The 14,397-nt window shown below is 56.7% G+C and overlaps 3 protein-coding genes across 3 annotated transcripts; all 3 read right to left on the bottom strand.

Annotated features, from left to right (window-relative positions):
- Positions 1-58: 58 nt before the first annotated feature.
- On the bottom strand, positions 59-2,326 carry CGCA056_v007071 (uncharacterized protein; the record flags this gene model as incomplete). The annotated part of the gene is made up of 1 exon (XM_037322320.1): positions 59-2,326. One exon carries the CDS (start codon positions 2,324-2,326, stop codon positions 59-61), a length of 2,268 nt encoding a protein of 755 aa, XP_037180014.1.
- Positions 2,327-3,491: 1,165 nt separating this feature from the next.
- Positions 3,492-5,876, bottom strand: lkh1 (Dual specificity protein kinase lkh1; the record flags this gene model as incomplete). The annotated part of the gene is made up of 6 exons (XM_037322319.1): positions 3,492-3,704; positions 3,759-3,846; positions 3,900-4,362; positions 4,419-4,766; positions 4,819-4,900; positions 4,956-5,876. The coding sequence occupies 6 exons, from the start codon at positions 5,874-5,876 to the stop codon at positions 3,492-3,494; spliced, it is 2,115 nt and encodes a 704-aa protein (XP_037180015.1).
- Positions 5,877-12,608: 6,732 nt separating this feature from the next.
- fsf1 (putative mitochondrial transport protein fsf1) lies at positions 12,609-13,876 on the bottom strand (the record flags this gene model as incomplete). Its single annotated transcript, XM_037322318.1, has 4 exons — positions 12,609-13,298; positions 13,366-13,475; positions 13,542-13,675; positions 13,773-13,876. 4 exons carry the CDS (start codon positions 13,874-13,876, stop codon positions 12,609-12,611), a joined length of 1,038 nt encoding a protein of 345 aa, XP_037179119.1.
- Between the last annotated feature and the right edge of the window lie 521 nt (positions 13,877-14,397).

Raw genomic sequence — 14,397 nt, 5'->3', positions numbered from 1 at the left:
CCGCTGTGCTAATCCTATCAAACAAAATGCGCAAATCGTACACGATTGATGAGATAACCTACCGCTGCGAATCCCCATATATCACAGTCTGGGCATCATCGGCATACCTATCATGCCCGTTCCGGAAGCCGCCCATGATCTGGCTCCAGATATGATCTTGATTCGCCGGAGGCGGACGGGCATGTTCCGAGGGGGGCGTCGACGAGGAAGACACCGCATCTTCACGTCTAGACTGTCCAGAAGACACTGTTGGCGGATGAGAAACAGAAGTGCGGCGGGACTCTACCGTGGACGACCAGCTGCTTCTACTTCCCGATCCGTGACCGCCTCTGGAACCACTGCTGGAACCGTTCAAGCTCTCCGCTGCAAATTTAGCCTCCCATGCTTTACGCGCCGTGCTGGCCGCGCCGCTCACCGCTTCCTGAGGCTTGCGAACAGTCGGAACGGGCGCCGGAGGCCGGTTGACTCCTGCCGCTGTTACGTCCTGTGTCACGGGGTTATTCACGGGACGGGAAGAGGGTGAACTCACTGCTTCGCTTGCGCGGGTGCTGGAATGGTTAGTACTGCGGGCGGATCTTTGGTTTGCTGGACTTGCCGAGCTGCTACTGCCATGAACCCGATTGTTGTCTCTTCCGAGGGCATTCGCAATCTCCTGAAGTTCCGCACGAGCCCGGGATTCTCGCTGGACCATCGAGGCCGGGACCGAGGATGTTGACGTCGTCGAAGGCCGACGATGGAGGGACGGCGCCTGCTGGGGAACGGCATTCTGTCCCAGGGTTTCCATGCGAGTGGCGCTCAGTCTGGTTTGCTTTTGGTGCTCGGAGGTGCCGACAGATGGGGTGGTTGGTCTACGGATATCGCCTGGTCGGTAGTCGGCGGAATGGTAGGTGGTGGGGATTCTCGGCACGCGTGTATCTTGGGATGGTGTAGGTGGTGGACGGGCAGACTGATCGGGGTTGCGTACAGACGTTCTCTCTGAAGCATCTCTGGGGTAAGAGTGTCGAGCGGCATCGGATTGGTGTCTCGAGCTGGACGTCGGGGGTGGTGCGTGGGCTGAATGCCTAGAGTTGCGTGCACTGTCTCTTGGCGTGGCCGAGGCAGAGGTCTGCTGAGGAAGAGTTGTCGCTTTTCTCGACTGCGACGGCTCAGGAGCGTGCTGAAGAACCTCGCGAGACTCGCGTCCGAAGAGTCCGGGGTGTATTGATGCTCTATCGAACGATCGTCCACCGTTTTGCGCAGCCTGACGCTCATAGTAGTTATTCATCTCGTCTTGCCAAAACGCGTTTCCTGCGTTAGTCTCGTCGCCCTCGTTCACTTCGTCATCTTCAAAATCGTCTTCGAATGGGTTCTGGCGGGGACTCTGAGTGTTGCCGGATACGCGCGAGGAGTGGTTGGGCCGCGGGTGTGACGTCTCCGGAGTATGCTGTGCGTGTCGGCTATCATAGCCCCTGGCCGGTCCTGACGCCGTCGAGGGCCGTCCAGATGAGCCCCATTCGGTCTTCGGCGGAAGACTCGCACTCGAGTTATCATCGCGCTTTGCCTTGGAATATGGAATACTCTTCCCAGCTCGTCGGGCACGCTCTCGACGTTCATATCGCCGGACACCAATCTCGCGACGGATTGCGCGCAGGTTCTCTCCGAGCACCGCGCTCTCAGCATGAAGGCCACCGGCACCCTGCTCAAAGGCATCAATCCAGGCGTTGACCACACGAAGGAAGACCGGCTGGTATGAACCAGCACGAGAGAGCAGATGCGCGCGGAGGTCAACCAGCAGACGCGTATCGCCGCCGACGACGGCACACATGCACGCCTCGCACTGCGATCGCACCCTTTCCGTCTTGGCAGGCGGGTAACCGTACAACTGCTCGAACGTGGCGCGGTCCATCCACAGACCCTGGATGCTGGTGACGCGACGGACATACTCCTGGTAGTCAGGTTCTTGGGCGAGATCAGACCTGTTTCGGACCAACCGGCGCATCCGCTCAAATTTGTCTGTAACTTCGGAAGCAAGCAGAGCGAAGAGGCAGCGCATGCGCCAAGGGTTCAGGGCCTTGTGTGTGTGGCAGAGCATCGCTGCGTCTGGGACGAAGGGAAGCGACTGCCTAGCGGTAACGTTCATGAGTCCGCGCTTCATCATATCTATCACATTCAGTGAGTTCGTCTTGGGACGTAGCATCACCTTTGGAAGCTGACTGAGCTTTGCCTCTTGCTCTCTGAACCATTCATCCGGTGGATTGGCGATGCTGTAATTTGGCGGCAAGTAGAGATAACGCGCAAGCTTTTTGATGCTGCTGTCTGTCAGCTCATCAATGAGAGTGATTGACATGTTGGTGGAAGTCTGTTGTTCAGATGGCAAGATCTCTGCTGTGTTCTCGAAAATTGACTCGTTCAAGGAACGGCGATATAGGAGGCGGTCTCGTTGGTAATTCTGTGTTTATACCAGACTGATTTAGGGTGTCTTCATGCCGGGGACAGACCCTTTAAAGCTATAACGGCCGCTGTACGAACATTCGTCCTCGGTGGAAACACCTGGTACTAAGAAGCCTCGTGCCGAACGCTTCCTTGATCGTCGACAATGAGAACAATCTGGTAAGTTGTGTCGTTGAACAAAGAGCCACGAGCTTCAGAAGAAAGAACGACCCTGTTGAATGAAGTAAGAACCAAACACCATTACCAATAATCTTTGTTGGTTAAGATCATTATTCAAACACAGCCGAGAAGATGACCGGGAGAAGGACTCTGGGCCCACAAAGATCGGCCGTGGCCGGGATTCAGGCCGCGTCGCACACATGAACTTCATCTTTTGGACTGCCTTGGGCCGAGAGTTGGTCGCCTCTGCGACATCTGCAAATTGTCACGTGTGCCCGGTTTGGCGGTCGGCATGCAGCAGCGTATATCAAAGGAAAAACGAATCATGCAACAACCAAGGTGGATCTAGAAAGACGTAAGCAACGAACCTAAAATGGAGACGGGATCCCAAATGCGCAACTTACGAAATGAAGACCACACAATATCGGCACCGAAATGCTATCTGCCGTCAAGCAATTCCTAGTGTCAAACCGAGATAGAACCAGCAAAGTGGCGAGCCGTGCAAGACTGCCGTGGTGAGGAGAATCGCTCTATTGGGCCTGGCGATGAGGCACGCTCACTCATGAGACCTCTCTACTAAGCAACGCTTAATCCGCGCACGGGTCGGCCGCTCCTGATTTACTCAATCGTGTTGTTTCGAGCGTGGACCCCTATCCAACCCAAAAATAATAAAAGTCTCCCCCATGCCCCATGTTCCATCAAGCCTGCCACTAGAGGCAGGACGAGGCCGGCCTCTTCCGATCGAGGCCGATGCCGATAAATCAAGTTGCACGAGCGCCGAATCCCTGGTCCATCCCACATCGTACAGACCTGATATCAAACCGGCCAACTCCCATATCATGCTCGACTTTGTTCGTTATAGACGTAAGGGTTTGAAAGAAGCTGTGTATACCCAAGGAAAATCATGCGTGTATCCTGTGAGAATCGTCCGATCTCATCCGCTCCAGTCGAATCTTGGCAGCCTCGGTGCCATCGTCCGGCGTTGCTGGCTCCTTGAACCAGGGATGCTGTAGCGCCTGCTTCGCGGTAATGCGGTGTTGGGGATCGTAGACGAAGATCTTCCGCAGAAGATCCAAGAAGTTCTTAAAGTAAGTAGTGTTCGATGGGATGATGTCCTGGTTCGTGTTAGTCTGCCGTTGTCGAATCTGGTGTAGAAGGGGTTGTCCAACCTCGAGACGCTTCATCGCCTTTACAAATCTCTTGGATGCACGTGTTGTCTCTGCTGTGGGGTAGTCGAGCTTGAGTCTTTTGAAGTACCTAAAGACGGGGAGGTTAGCGAGCGTTCGACGTCGACGATGTTGCAGACCTACTTGGAAGCAGGATTTCCACCACTCCTGGTAGCCATCTTGTTGACCACCTGGACGAGGCTGCTGTCGATTCTGTGGCCGACAACCATCTCCATCATTGCCAGATGCTCGAGATTATCGTGCGTCTGGAAGAGAGCGTCGCCGGTGAAGAATTCCACAAGGATGCAGCCAATGCTCCAGATGTCGCAGGGGAACGACCACCCAAGGCCTAGGATGATCTCGGGCGCCCGATAATGTCGTGTCGAGACCACCGAGCTGTGGTATTCGTCCTGGAAGGTGGCTGAGCCGAAGTCGATCAATCTAATCTCAGTGTCGAGCAACACCCTTCGCTGGTTGGCCTGGCGGTTGACAGTCTGGGATGATGATGGTATCTTTCGGTTGTACGTGAATGTCTGATAAGCGCTGTCACACAGAAGGATGTTCTCAGGCTTCAGGTCGGTGTGAATAAGGTTGAGATCATGAAGGACTGGAAACAGATCAGCAACTGGCTCCGTGGCTGTTGAACGGTAGGAATATACTCACATGCAACGCTGGTAAAGAGCTGCCGAGCGAAGCTTTGGATCTGACTGTTAGGGAAGGGCACAAAGCTGTTGCTCTTGAGGAAGTCAAAGACGCTCTGTCCCAGCAGATCCATGACGATGCAGATGTGGCCGCGGTAGTCGAAGCAATCCTTCAGGTGGATGCAACGATTGCGGTTGTCGCCATCATTTTGCCGCAGTGTTTCCAAGACTCGGAGTTCTATGCGCGAAGCATCTCGGTACTTTTGCACTGAGCGAATGATCTTGATGGCGACAGCCTTGTTCCTCTTTCTGTCTCGGGCTTGCACGACCTTGCCGAAGGTGCCCTGGCCGAGCAGTTTCACCATTTGGTCTACACACGATGTTAGTGGCAGATTCAATAAAGTGGCCAGAAAAAGTCTTACATCTGTCGGTCAGGTCTGCATCGGGAACCACGATGTAGTGACCGTCGTCGTCGTCGACCTTTGCATTTTTGTTGTAGGCATGCTGTGTTCAGGTTAGCACCGTGTGTGGTCATGGTTGGGGGGCAGCAGTCACTCACGTCATGCACGACCTTAACGTGCACTTCCTGGGCCTTCTTGGGAGGGTAGGGAGGAGGCTTGTAACTGGAAAATGGGTCCGAGAGCTCAACCTCGCGCTTCTTTGCCTCTTGAGCAATCTGCTGTCGAGTTCGCTTTCTCTTCTGTCCTGGTTGAGCGTCGTAGTACTCCTGGCCGTTTGAGGACAAGGAGGTGGCAGCGGTTGTGTGAATGGCGGAGGTCGTCGTCCGGTCGGTGGAAATGGTAGAGCCACTCGGGGTTCCGTTGTGATGGGGAGTGGTTGTGTGAGACCCAGCGTATTTATTGTGGTAAACAGGATCGTACGGCTGGGGCTCGTCGTCTCGCTTTCGCTTCTTAGGAACAGGACGTGTGCTGGATGCACCGTTGGTGGTGATGCCATTGACGCTGCCGTTAGAGACGACCCTTACACCGTTGCCGGTCGCCTTGCCCTGCTCCGGTTCGGGGGTATCGTCAATGACGATCACCTCTTTGGGCAGACCATTTTGATAAAACTTGTTCCAGTCGGGTCCCTGGGATCGTCTTCGTTTGCGACCGGAGGAGGACTGGGAGGATTGGGCGTGTGTGGTAGGCATTGCTGTGACCGAGTAGTTGGCGTCGGGACTCGAAGCGTCGTAGTTGATCCTCGAAGTAGCAGACGAGGCTGACAGACCTAGGCCATTTGAGCCGGCGTGACTCGCAGACGAGGAGGTCGTGTAGGAGACGCCGGAATGGCTGGTGTAGGCAGGAGGCAACCTCGTCGTCGCCGTCGAGGAGGAAGTGGGGAGGATTGGGTTCGCCGGCTGACGGTACGAAGAGCCCGTAGCGGTTGACGCCTGGTACGGCTGGTGAGAATACGGATAATGAGGATGGTGGTAGTGCGAGTGAGGAGGTAATGTCGCTGTAGCCGTAGTCGGAGTCGACATGTTTCTCCTTTGGTGGTCCCGGTGTCGTGAGATTGACCTAGGGGAAGGAGCGATGGGCGAGGAAAGAAGGTTGACGGTCGAGGGAAAGGCAAGAGAGAGAGGGTGGTGTTTCGCACGCAGTGCCTTCTCTGTTGCCGCGGGTGTGTGTGTGGGTGGGTGTTGGTGCTGGGCGCTGGGTGCTTGGTACGTGCCCGGGCTGGGGGGACTCTCTCAAATCCAAATAGTGGAGGCTGTTCTGGTCGCCCAAGGCAATTTTTGGGGGATGAAAGAAAGCGGACGATGGAGGGACTCAGTGAGCAGTGCTCATCACAGTGCCCTGGTTATTGGGGTTTCTTGGGGGTAGAGTACTGAGCCTGCGGAGACTGGCTGAGAGGACACTACCGGGTGCTTGGCAAAGAGCAGCGTGCGTCTCTGCTGGGGGGTCGGCGTCTGCGTCTGCGTCTGCTGCGGTACCGCTAAGCCAGGAAAGGGCTCCAAGGGTCTTCGGCCTATGTTTCCCGAGTCGTGCACGACCTGTGGCTAGTAGGGTGCAGGTCGAAAGGTAACGTTGAGTTTTGGTGGTATCGAGGGTATTCGGTTCGGAGGAAAGTGACGTGCTACATCGAAGCAAACGATGGTATCGTCGAGGATGGTGAGAGAGACAAAGGTGGATGAAGGAAGAATGGAGAGGAAGGAGGCAAGAGCTGAGAGAAAAACAAGCAGTCTGCGGTCGTTGTGGTCAAAAGTGACGAGGTTCCGAGGGATGGCGGCCGGTAGCTGGCTTGTCCGTGGACCGTGGGTGTAGGTTGGCGGAGGGCCCTGACGGGAGGAGGCGACCAAATGTGGGTACGGTTGGATTGGTTGTCTGCGCCCACGAGTATGGGCGACGACTGGAGGACCAAAAGACGAGGGCGTGGGAGTCGGCGCTGGCGTTGGCGTGGACCTGCGGACGCGAAGGAGGTGTACCGCCGTGTGTGTGTGTGTGTGCGTATGGAAGCGGGATTGGAAGTGGAAGTGGACGAAGGGGAGGGAGGATGAGGTGAGCGCGAGCAAAAGGTACTTTGCGGTGATGAGGTTTTTGGTGTCGCTGCGAGGTGCCGGTCTTGGTGTTGGTGGATGTGCGAGCCGGCGTCTTCTTTGGGGGATGTCGAGGGTGGACGAAGATCCAAAGCAGACCAAAAGGTCCGAGGGAAATAAATTTCGTTATTTCACGGGTCCAGTAAAGCCCACTCGAGGTCCGAAGCTGGAAGGCAATGGATGGTCACGAATCAAGGAAAGTACTTGTTTAATTTTGAGTCGAGTCCGTGTCTTGGAGTCTATGAAGATGAACGGCATAAAATCACGTAGAGTCGATATCGCCGACGAAGGTGGGTGCAAGGTCGCGCTGGTTCAGTGGTTCTACCTAGTGCTGGTGCTGGCGCAGTCTGCCCGGTCTTTGGCGTTTGCCTGAGGTGAAGAGGCGGCAACCTGGGCAGCCCAGGGCAGGCGCAAGGCACGGCAATGCAACGCAGAAACCGAGAGGTACTGACATTCGACGTACCTTACCTAAGGCAGGTACTTCTCTCTGGCTGCAGATTCGACCAGCCGATAAGTATCGGGCCCGAGCGCCAGGAGGGAAAGTTCCTGACGCAGCGGGAGCGGTGCAGCGCGCAGTGCAGCGCAGTGCATCAGAGGCACCTCATCCATCACCCATCCATCAGTGAGGAAGACTCGTCAGTGAAATCTATGTACGAATACTGAGGGGCTTCCAGTGTGATTTGGTCATTTGGATACAGGCGCAGTGAGCCCCATACGGTACGGGCCCCCGAGGGCTAAGCGAGAAGGTTGAGGCGTTCCGTTGTCGCGTTCATGTCGGGTTTCTCACTTCCAAATTGCTGGAGCTGCAGCTACAGTGCCTCTGGTGTTTTGGGTGCCTCCGAGGGAAGTGTTTCCGTGCTTTAGCCTCCCCTCCACTGTAGTTCCGGCGGGGACCAGGTTCGTAAGCCCTGTCAGTGATGCCAGCCTGCAGTTCATTTTTGGCCATTTGCTGCGTCGTATTTTCCCTTACACGTGTAGATGCCTGGGATCCGTACCTGGGTCCTTCCTTTTGGGGGTCGCCGTGTTTCTGACCGTTTTCAGGACTCGAATCAGTCCGCTGTCTTGTCTCCTTTTTCACAACCACTGCCTGCGTGTTTGTCCCCCGTGGGAGCCGGTGACAAAAGACATCCAATTCCGCTATCCACGGAGGGAAAGCATCGAGAAGGGCGGCCAGTCCAGTGGCATGGCAGCTGCGCTAGCAGAGGACCGCCGGGAAGACGCACGAAGGAAGCGGCACTGGTGCAGTCCGCTTGGCCGGATTCTGGCTGCGTTAGGCACTGTGGCTGACAGGACAGTTTGGAGGTATCCGGGGCACTGTGACGTACCCGGCTTCCCTGTACAACTACACCGTGCTGATATGCTCCCCGACACACATCCCCGCAACGGCCATCGTCCAGCAGCGCCCTCGACTCGAACCGAACGTCACTGCAGCGCGCTTTCCCTTTCCATCCCGAAAACACACCACCAGTCAAAGCCAGAACCGCCTCACCATCATCAGCCTTTGCCCCGTCCCACGACCCGAGCTTGAGGGATTCTCACCGTGGCATCCTGGCCTCAACCTCCCTCTGACGCTCTGTGCCTTTGGCAGAGAAGCATGGCATGCCTCACGCCTAAATGTCTCACACTTCACACGATGCCCCGTCTAGTGTCACGGCGGTCACCATCTCCAAAAATCGACCGTCCCCAGCAGTGGAAACCCCAATCGTGGAGCACCCGGGGCCCTCTCTGCTCTACGGATACTTTACCTTCCGACTTTGTTCAAGGGCCCCAAGCCTTGTCACGTTCGCGAAATCAAGACACGCCAAACCGCCGGCCGGGGACGGCTCCCAATCGCCGTCGCCAGTCCAAGGCCTTTCTTGAGTTCCTCCTCACCCACTTTACGCACTCAGCGGGTCGCTTTGCAGACTGCCCTCCACCCCAACCTCACGCCTGCCAATCTTCCTCCCCGACAATCGTCCGTATGGGCTTAGCGTCCCGCTGGCCTGGACGGTCGTCTCTCCCGGAGTCACCTCGCGCCCTGCCTTTCACCACTCAGCAATCGCCTATTGCCTCTGCCTATGTGCAGACTGTTCCATCATGCAACGGGAGCACGCACCGCCGACTGGTGTGAACAATCTCACGTTTGTCTACCACCGTAGGTTGGACTGCTTGGCCTCGCCTGGCCTGATCCAGTCCGGTCTGGTCTGAACACGAAGACTTGACTGACGAAACTGAGTGGATGGATGGGCGGAAGAATGGATGGGTGATGGATCCCTCTGTGATGGATGGACGGTTGGGTCCCCGCCAACCGTCAACCGGCCCCAGTGCTACCGCTCCACGACAGGCATTACAGCGGAGGCACTGGGCAGCCAGACTGGCATCCCTCACGTCGGGTTCAGCTGCTGAGTGCTGACAAAGGCGAGCCCTGACGGCGCCGGTGCTGCGTAATGAGGTACCCGTTGTACCTTGCCGTGCGCGACGACGCCCCAGTGACCACACTGACTTCCCAGAAATCCCATATCTGTCCCACGCTGCAATACGTCAGAAGCGTCAAAGAAGCACATACACGATGGGGCTGCGAATGGGAGAGAACCCTTGTTTCTCGCAAACTTTACGCCGCGGATACACGTCTTCGCTTCGAGTGTATATTTCGGTGGCCTCTCCGTCTCCCGCAGGCTTGCGTGCCCTGGCAATGCATCGCCTTGCCATACTGCTTCGTTGCCTCGTGGCAGTCGTTGGCGAACAGCGTTGGCGGGCTCCAGTTCAACACCCCAAACAAGCCCCAAAGCATGATCCACACATTCCAGGCAGTCGGCCAAGATCTGATCGCATTCGAAAAAGCTAAAGAAACACCATTCCGCACCAACGACGTTCGACAAGAACAGATTGAGCATGGGCTGCGACGATGGAAGCGTTCAATGGCCCAGCACAGGCTGTTCTGGTCTTCGACATCCCTACGGAAAGTTGTTCTTGATCTGATCCCGTCTTCTCTCCAGCAACCCCCGGTGCACAAACGCACAGCGCACTCGCCGCCGCATCTCCAAGCACCATCTTCTAGCGTCTAGATCCCTGTCTCCCGTCCAAGGATGCGCCAATGGAGCCCTGTCCTCACCTCCACCAGCCAACCACAGATGCAGTTCGCGACGCGGTGGAGGAGAAGAGGCGAAGGGTAGCAGCCATCACGACTTTGAGCCAAAGGGAAAAAGAAAGACGTACTCGACCAAATCGACCCTCATGGGACAAGACAACAGCAGGCAAACACGCTTTTTCTCACTGTGCCATCTGCCCCATAAGACAGGGAACCGGACACGCTCCGGCCGGTTCAGTTATCAGCCAGCCCCTCCCTCTCAACTATCGACATGCCTGCGTGCATTTGCTGCCCACTGCTCCACCATCCACAAGTCACAACTCTCGTCACGCCAAAGTTGCACGGCGATACAATCTGCTCTTCCGTCGACCACCGTTAGACCGTTCTTGTAATGGTGAATCTGCTGGCCGAAGAGTCAACATCTTTGTGCTCGCAAGATCGAGGGGCATCCGAGAGTGACCCGCAACCGCGGCTACGTTTGCTCACGGCCTCTGCAAAGGTCCCCATGCGGTACGTGGCGTAAAGTGCGTGCATGACTCCAGGACATCGAATCCGTGGCAACCGAGACCAGACAGGCATAGGCCCAGATACCGTGCCTCGCTGCGAAACATTGGTGATGGGAAGCCTAGAAGAACCTACCTATATTTCCCCCTCATTAAAGCCTGGAATAAGTTGGGGCTGCTTGACTATTATTCGTTGTTGTCAACATTGGCGCTGCCAAACAACGGCCTTCCTTATTCAACATTGGCACCATCACACTCTATGACAAGCAATCGTACCCGACCCGGTCTCGCGAGTATCGAGGACGAGCCTGGCTATCTCCGCCCCTGCTTCACAGGTCGAGATTCATCATGGCCATATGCTACCCCGACTGACGGCTGCGAAGTTTCAGTCTGTTGAGGGGAGATATTCCGCCGGGCCATCCAGTGTCCTTTTTTGTTTCTGCAGCTCGATCCGTGCTTATGTCACAGCCTGTCGTTCGCGTGCTCCGCCCAAAACTTACCCGGGTGTACCATTCTTCAGCTCTCGGAATTCTGTCCAGAGTCCAGACATACGGGTCTCAACTTCTTGCAACCGGCAGCATCAAGCCGTAACATTTCCCAAGGGAACCCGAACTTCCGTCGCCAGTCGCCAAATGAAGCAGCCCAGGTCCAGATCTACGGGCATCACAGAAACCTCTATGGGGGGAAAAGGTAAATTGCAAAGTCGCAACCAATGATACCGCACAAGATCCTGCTAGAGGTCGTGGGCAGTAGTCATGACTAGCTCCTTGTGGCATTTCATATCTATCTCACCTTTGAAGCATTCAACGCACCGTCCCGCCTGAGGCCAGGGCAGCTCACCGTAGCCGGCGTTCTGAATGCGCAGCGAGGTAACCTCAAAATAGTCTCTAGTTGGGGCACAAACGGGGGGCCCATCCACGGGCCGTCCTGAGAACAGACTAGAAGGAGCGAAAGACACGCCTCGTCAAGTACCGTCGCGGGCGGACGTGCGATCGGTTTCTTATCCGCCAAACGCCCTTTCTCCAGCCTTTACAACGCACCTATTGAACCCCGCTGACCCCTCCTCGCCGGCTCGGCTGGTGGCGATTCCCTTTACGCCAAGTGCAGCGTCCCAAGTCTTGAGGTGGTGGTGTGCTAGTGGCACCGGCTGCACACCCGTATGATTTCATTGTTGTTACCAAACTATCTCTCTCTGTGCCTCGCTGTCGTCACCACGGCATCTGATTACCCCGTCGGACACATTTCCAAGTGTTTATTACGGGATCGAGAAACTGTCTGAACCAAGACGTAACCCGCGTCGACGTCAGCAAGAACAAAAGACGTCCCGAGGGGCAGACAAGCGTCAGCAGCTGAAACGGTTTTACACATGTCTTTCTGTGTGTCTCCTGCAAGATCTCGAAATCTTACATGCGGCTTTTCCACATCCAGGAAGCTGTCCAGAAGTCTGCAGGACGCCTGGCTGCGCCATCCACGAGCTGTCACTATTAAGCCTCGCGCGCGCCGCTTCCCAAGCCACATCCATACCCCGCCTCACACATTCAAAGATCGACCTACGCCGACGTGGTTTACAAGAGCCCATACATCTTCACATCGCCTTGCGCTCAGCCTGTGTTCAGCTTCAAGAACGGGATGACCCGGGGTCTGCTATTACGATGCCCTCTATCTAGCGTAGTCTCATGCGTATGTAAGCAGGCCTTGCATGGCCGAGGGCGTTTTCGCCCGCTGGACGATCTAGACGACGATGAACGATCTAGATGACGATGCCCCGTTCAAATAAGGCATGATCTCTATACAGCTCACTCCATGGGCATCCTCCCACGTACAGAGCAAAGTCAGATGTGAGATCGACGGAGCTCCCGTGCCAAGGAGGAACTTGGGGCGTGAAACGCTTAACACATCCGATCTGACACCGGATTCCCAGGTGCGCTTGTTCTGGGGACGGAGATCCCCCTGATTGACGAATGTGAAGACCTCTAGAAGAGCTTCAAAACGACGTTCGGCAAGATCTTCCCCTCGGCTCAGAATGATTTACGTTGAAAGATCAGGTCCCCGACAGAGCCTTTGTGCGGCATTTCACGACAACCGTCTGGATGCATAGCAAGTAGTCTAGATACCCCTGTTGAACCACACCATGCCGTTCTTCCCGCCACGGCCGTGGAACTCGGGCTCGAGCTTGTCGACGCTGATGCTCTCCTTCTGGGGGAAGACGGCGAGGGCAAGAGGCAGGACGGCGTAGCTCGTCACCAGAATGAGACCGAGGTTGATGGGCACAGTCATGCGGGGGCGCTGCTTCAGCCACTGGGTCTGCTGCAGACGGACGAGGACGAGGGGCGGGATGACCATGATGGGCGTGGAGTTGAAGACGCGGCTGGCGGCCGTCTCGCCGACGGCGATGGTGGCAGCCTTCTTGCTACGGCCGAGGGACTGGACCTGGGCGCCGTCGCCGCCCTCCGCCTCCTTCTTCTTGCGCTCCTCGTCCGATACCACGGGGAAGACGTCGATGCCCTTGCGGATCTCCTCGCCGCGCATGAGGAGGACGTTGAGGGCACCGGCAGAGGCCACGGCGGCGAAGGGAACGAGGCGGGTCAGGGTGGTGCGGGTCGCCGGAGAGAGGGAGCGGAGGCGGGGGACGAGCTTGTTGAGGCCGACGGCGACACCGCAGGAGACGGAGACGGCCATGGCGTAGGACTCGCCTAGCTTGCGCCAGGTCAGGGGGGAGGATTTGTTCGCGTTCGCAGAGTTGATTGCGACGTTGAGGGACTGGTTGACAACTTGCCATGCGATTGTTCCTGCTGTCTACCGGGGTTGTTAGATCGGTCTCGGAGTGTAAGTGCTGGGCGGCAGGGGGAAAATGGAGACTCACGCCGAGTCCGGGCTGGAGCATGCCGGCCGTGACGACCAAGTTGGTCAGGACGAAAGCGGACATGCGGAAGGGGAGGAGGACCGGTTCGCCGGTGTCTGGGGGCCGTGTGCCTGTGTTAGCCGGAGCGCAACGAGCCCGCGCGCGGGGGAGTTATTGGGATCGTGGGCTCGTCGCACCTGGGTGGAGGGTAGAGTCGACGACCTTCTTGGCCTTCCAGAGCTCTGGCGTCATCGTCGGGATCTTTCCTTGCTTGTAGTCGCTGAGGAGGGACTTGGCTTGCTCGAGACCGGTGCTGCCGACGAGCAGGGTGCTGTAGATCGCGACATGTTAGCATTGGGTCTGTGAGAGAGAGACGGCTTGTACCATCGCGCCGCGGCGGGGTGGGTTGCGAGAGAGAGAACTCGTACCTTGGGTCGGTCAGGCCCATGCTGTGTCGTGCGCGTCCCCAGTAGGTGCTGAGGTCATACTGGGAGGCGGGCAGCTCGCGGCTGCCGGGCAAAGAGGCGGACATGTTGTAAAAGCTGTGGTTTATCCAGAAAACACCAAGGAAGAGGTTCAGAGAGGAGGATCGCGAACCTCGCCCGCTTCGCAATTGAAGGCCGCCCAGAGGTCGTGAGGGGTAAAGTAAGGAGAGGGGTAACGCGGTCGACGGGAGCGGTGCCGACGCTGTGGTACGGCCACTGCTGAAGGAGGGGGGACGGCGGTGAGGTTTTTGGGGAAAAGGCGTGTATGACGGGTTTGCGAAAGGCGTGGTTGAGAGATGTGCTGCAAAATGGGTATCGTCGGATGTGCTCCCGATCTCGGTAGGTGGTGGAGTGTAGGGATCTTTGGCGGGCAGGCCTTGAAGGAGATAAGGACGGCGGGTGGTGACGGGTGGGAAGGGGTGGTATCGGTTGGCTGCGGGCTGCATGGACGGGATCGTTCTGATTGATGTCCAGAATACAGCGCTAGCAGCTATCGTTTAAGCATCCTTCTGAGAAGGCCGTGACAAACGGCGTAAGGTAGAAATGACATTGTCATGGAGCACAAAAA

Source organism: Colletotrichum aenigma (assembly GCF_013390185.1).
Source record: "Colletotrichum aenigma strain Cg56 chromosome Unknown KSG_Cg56_contig04, whole genome shotgun sequence".
NCBI classification, from domain to species: domain Eukaryota; kingdom Fungi; phylum Ascomycota; class Sordariomycetes; order Glomerellales; family Glomerellaceae; genus Colletotrichum; species Colletotrichum aenigma.
The sequence above is the reverse complement of the archived record's forward strand: the minus strand, read 5'-3'. Positions and strand labels throughout refer to the sequence as shown.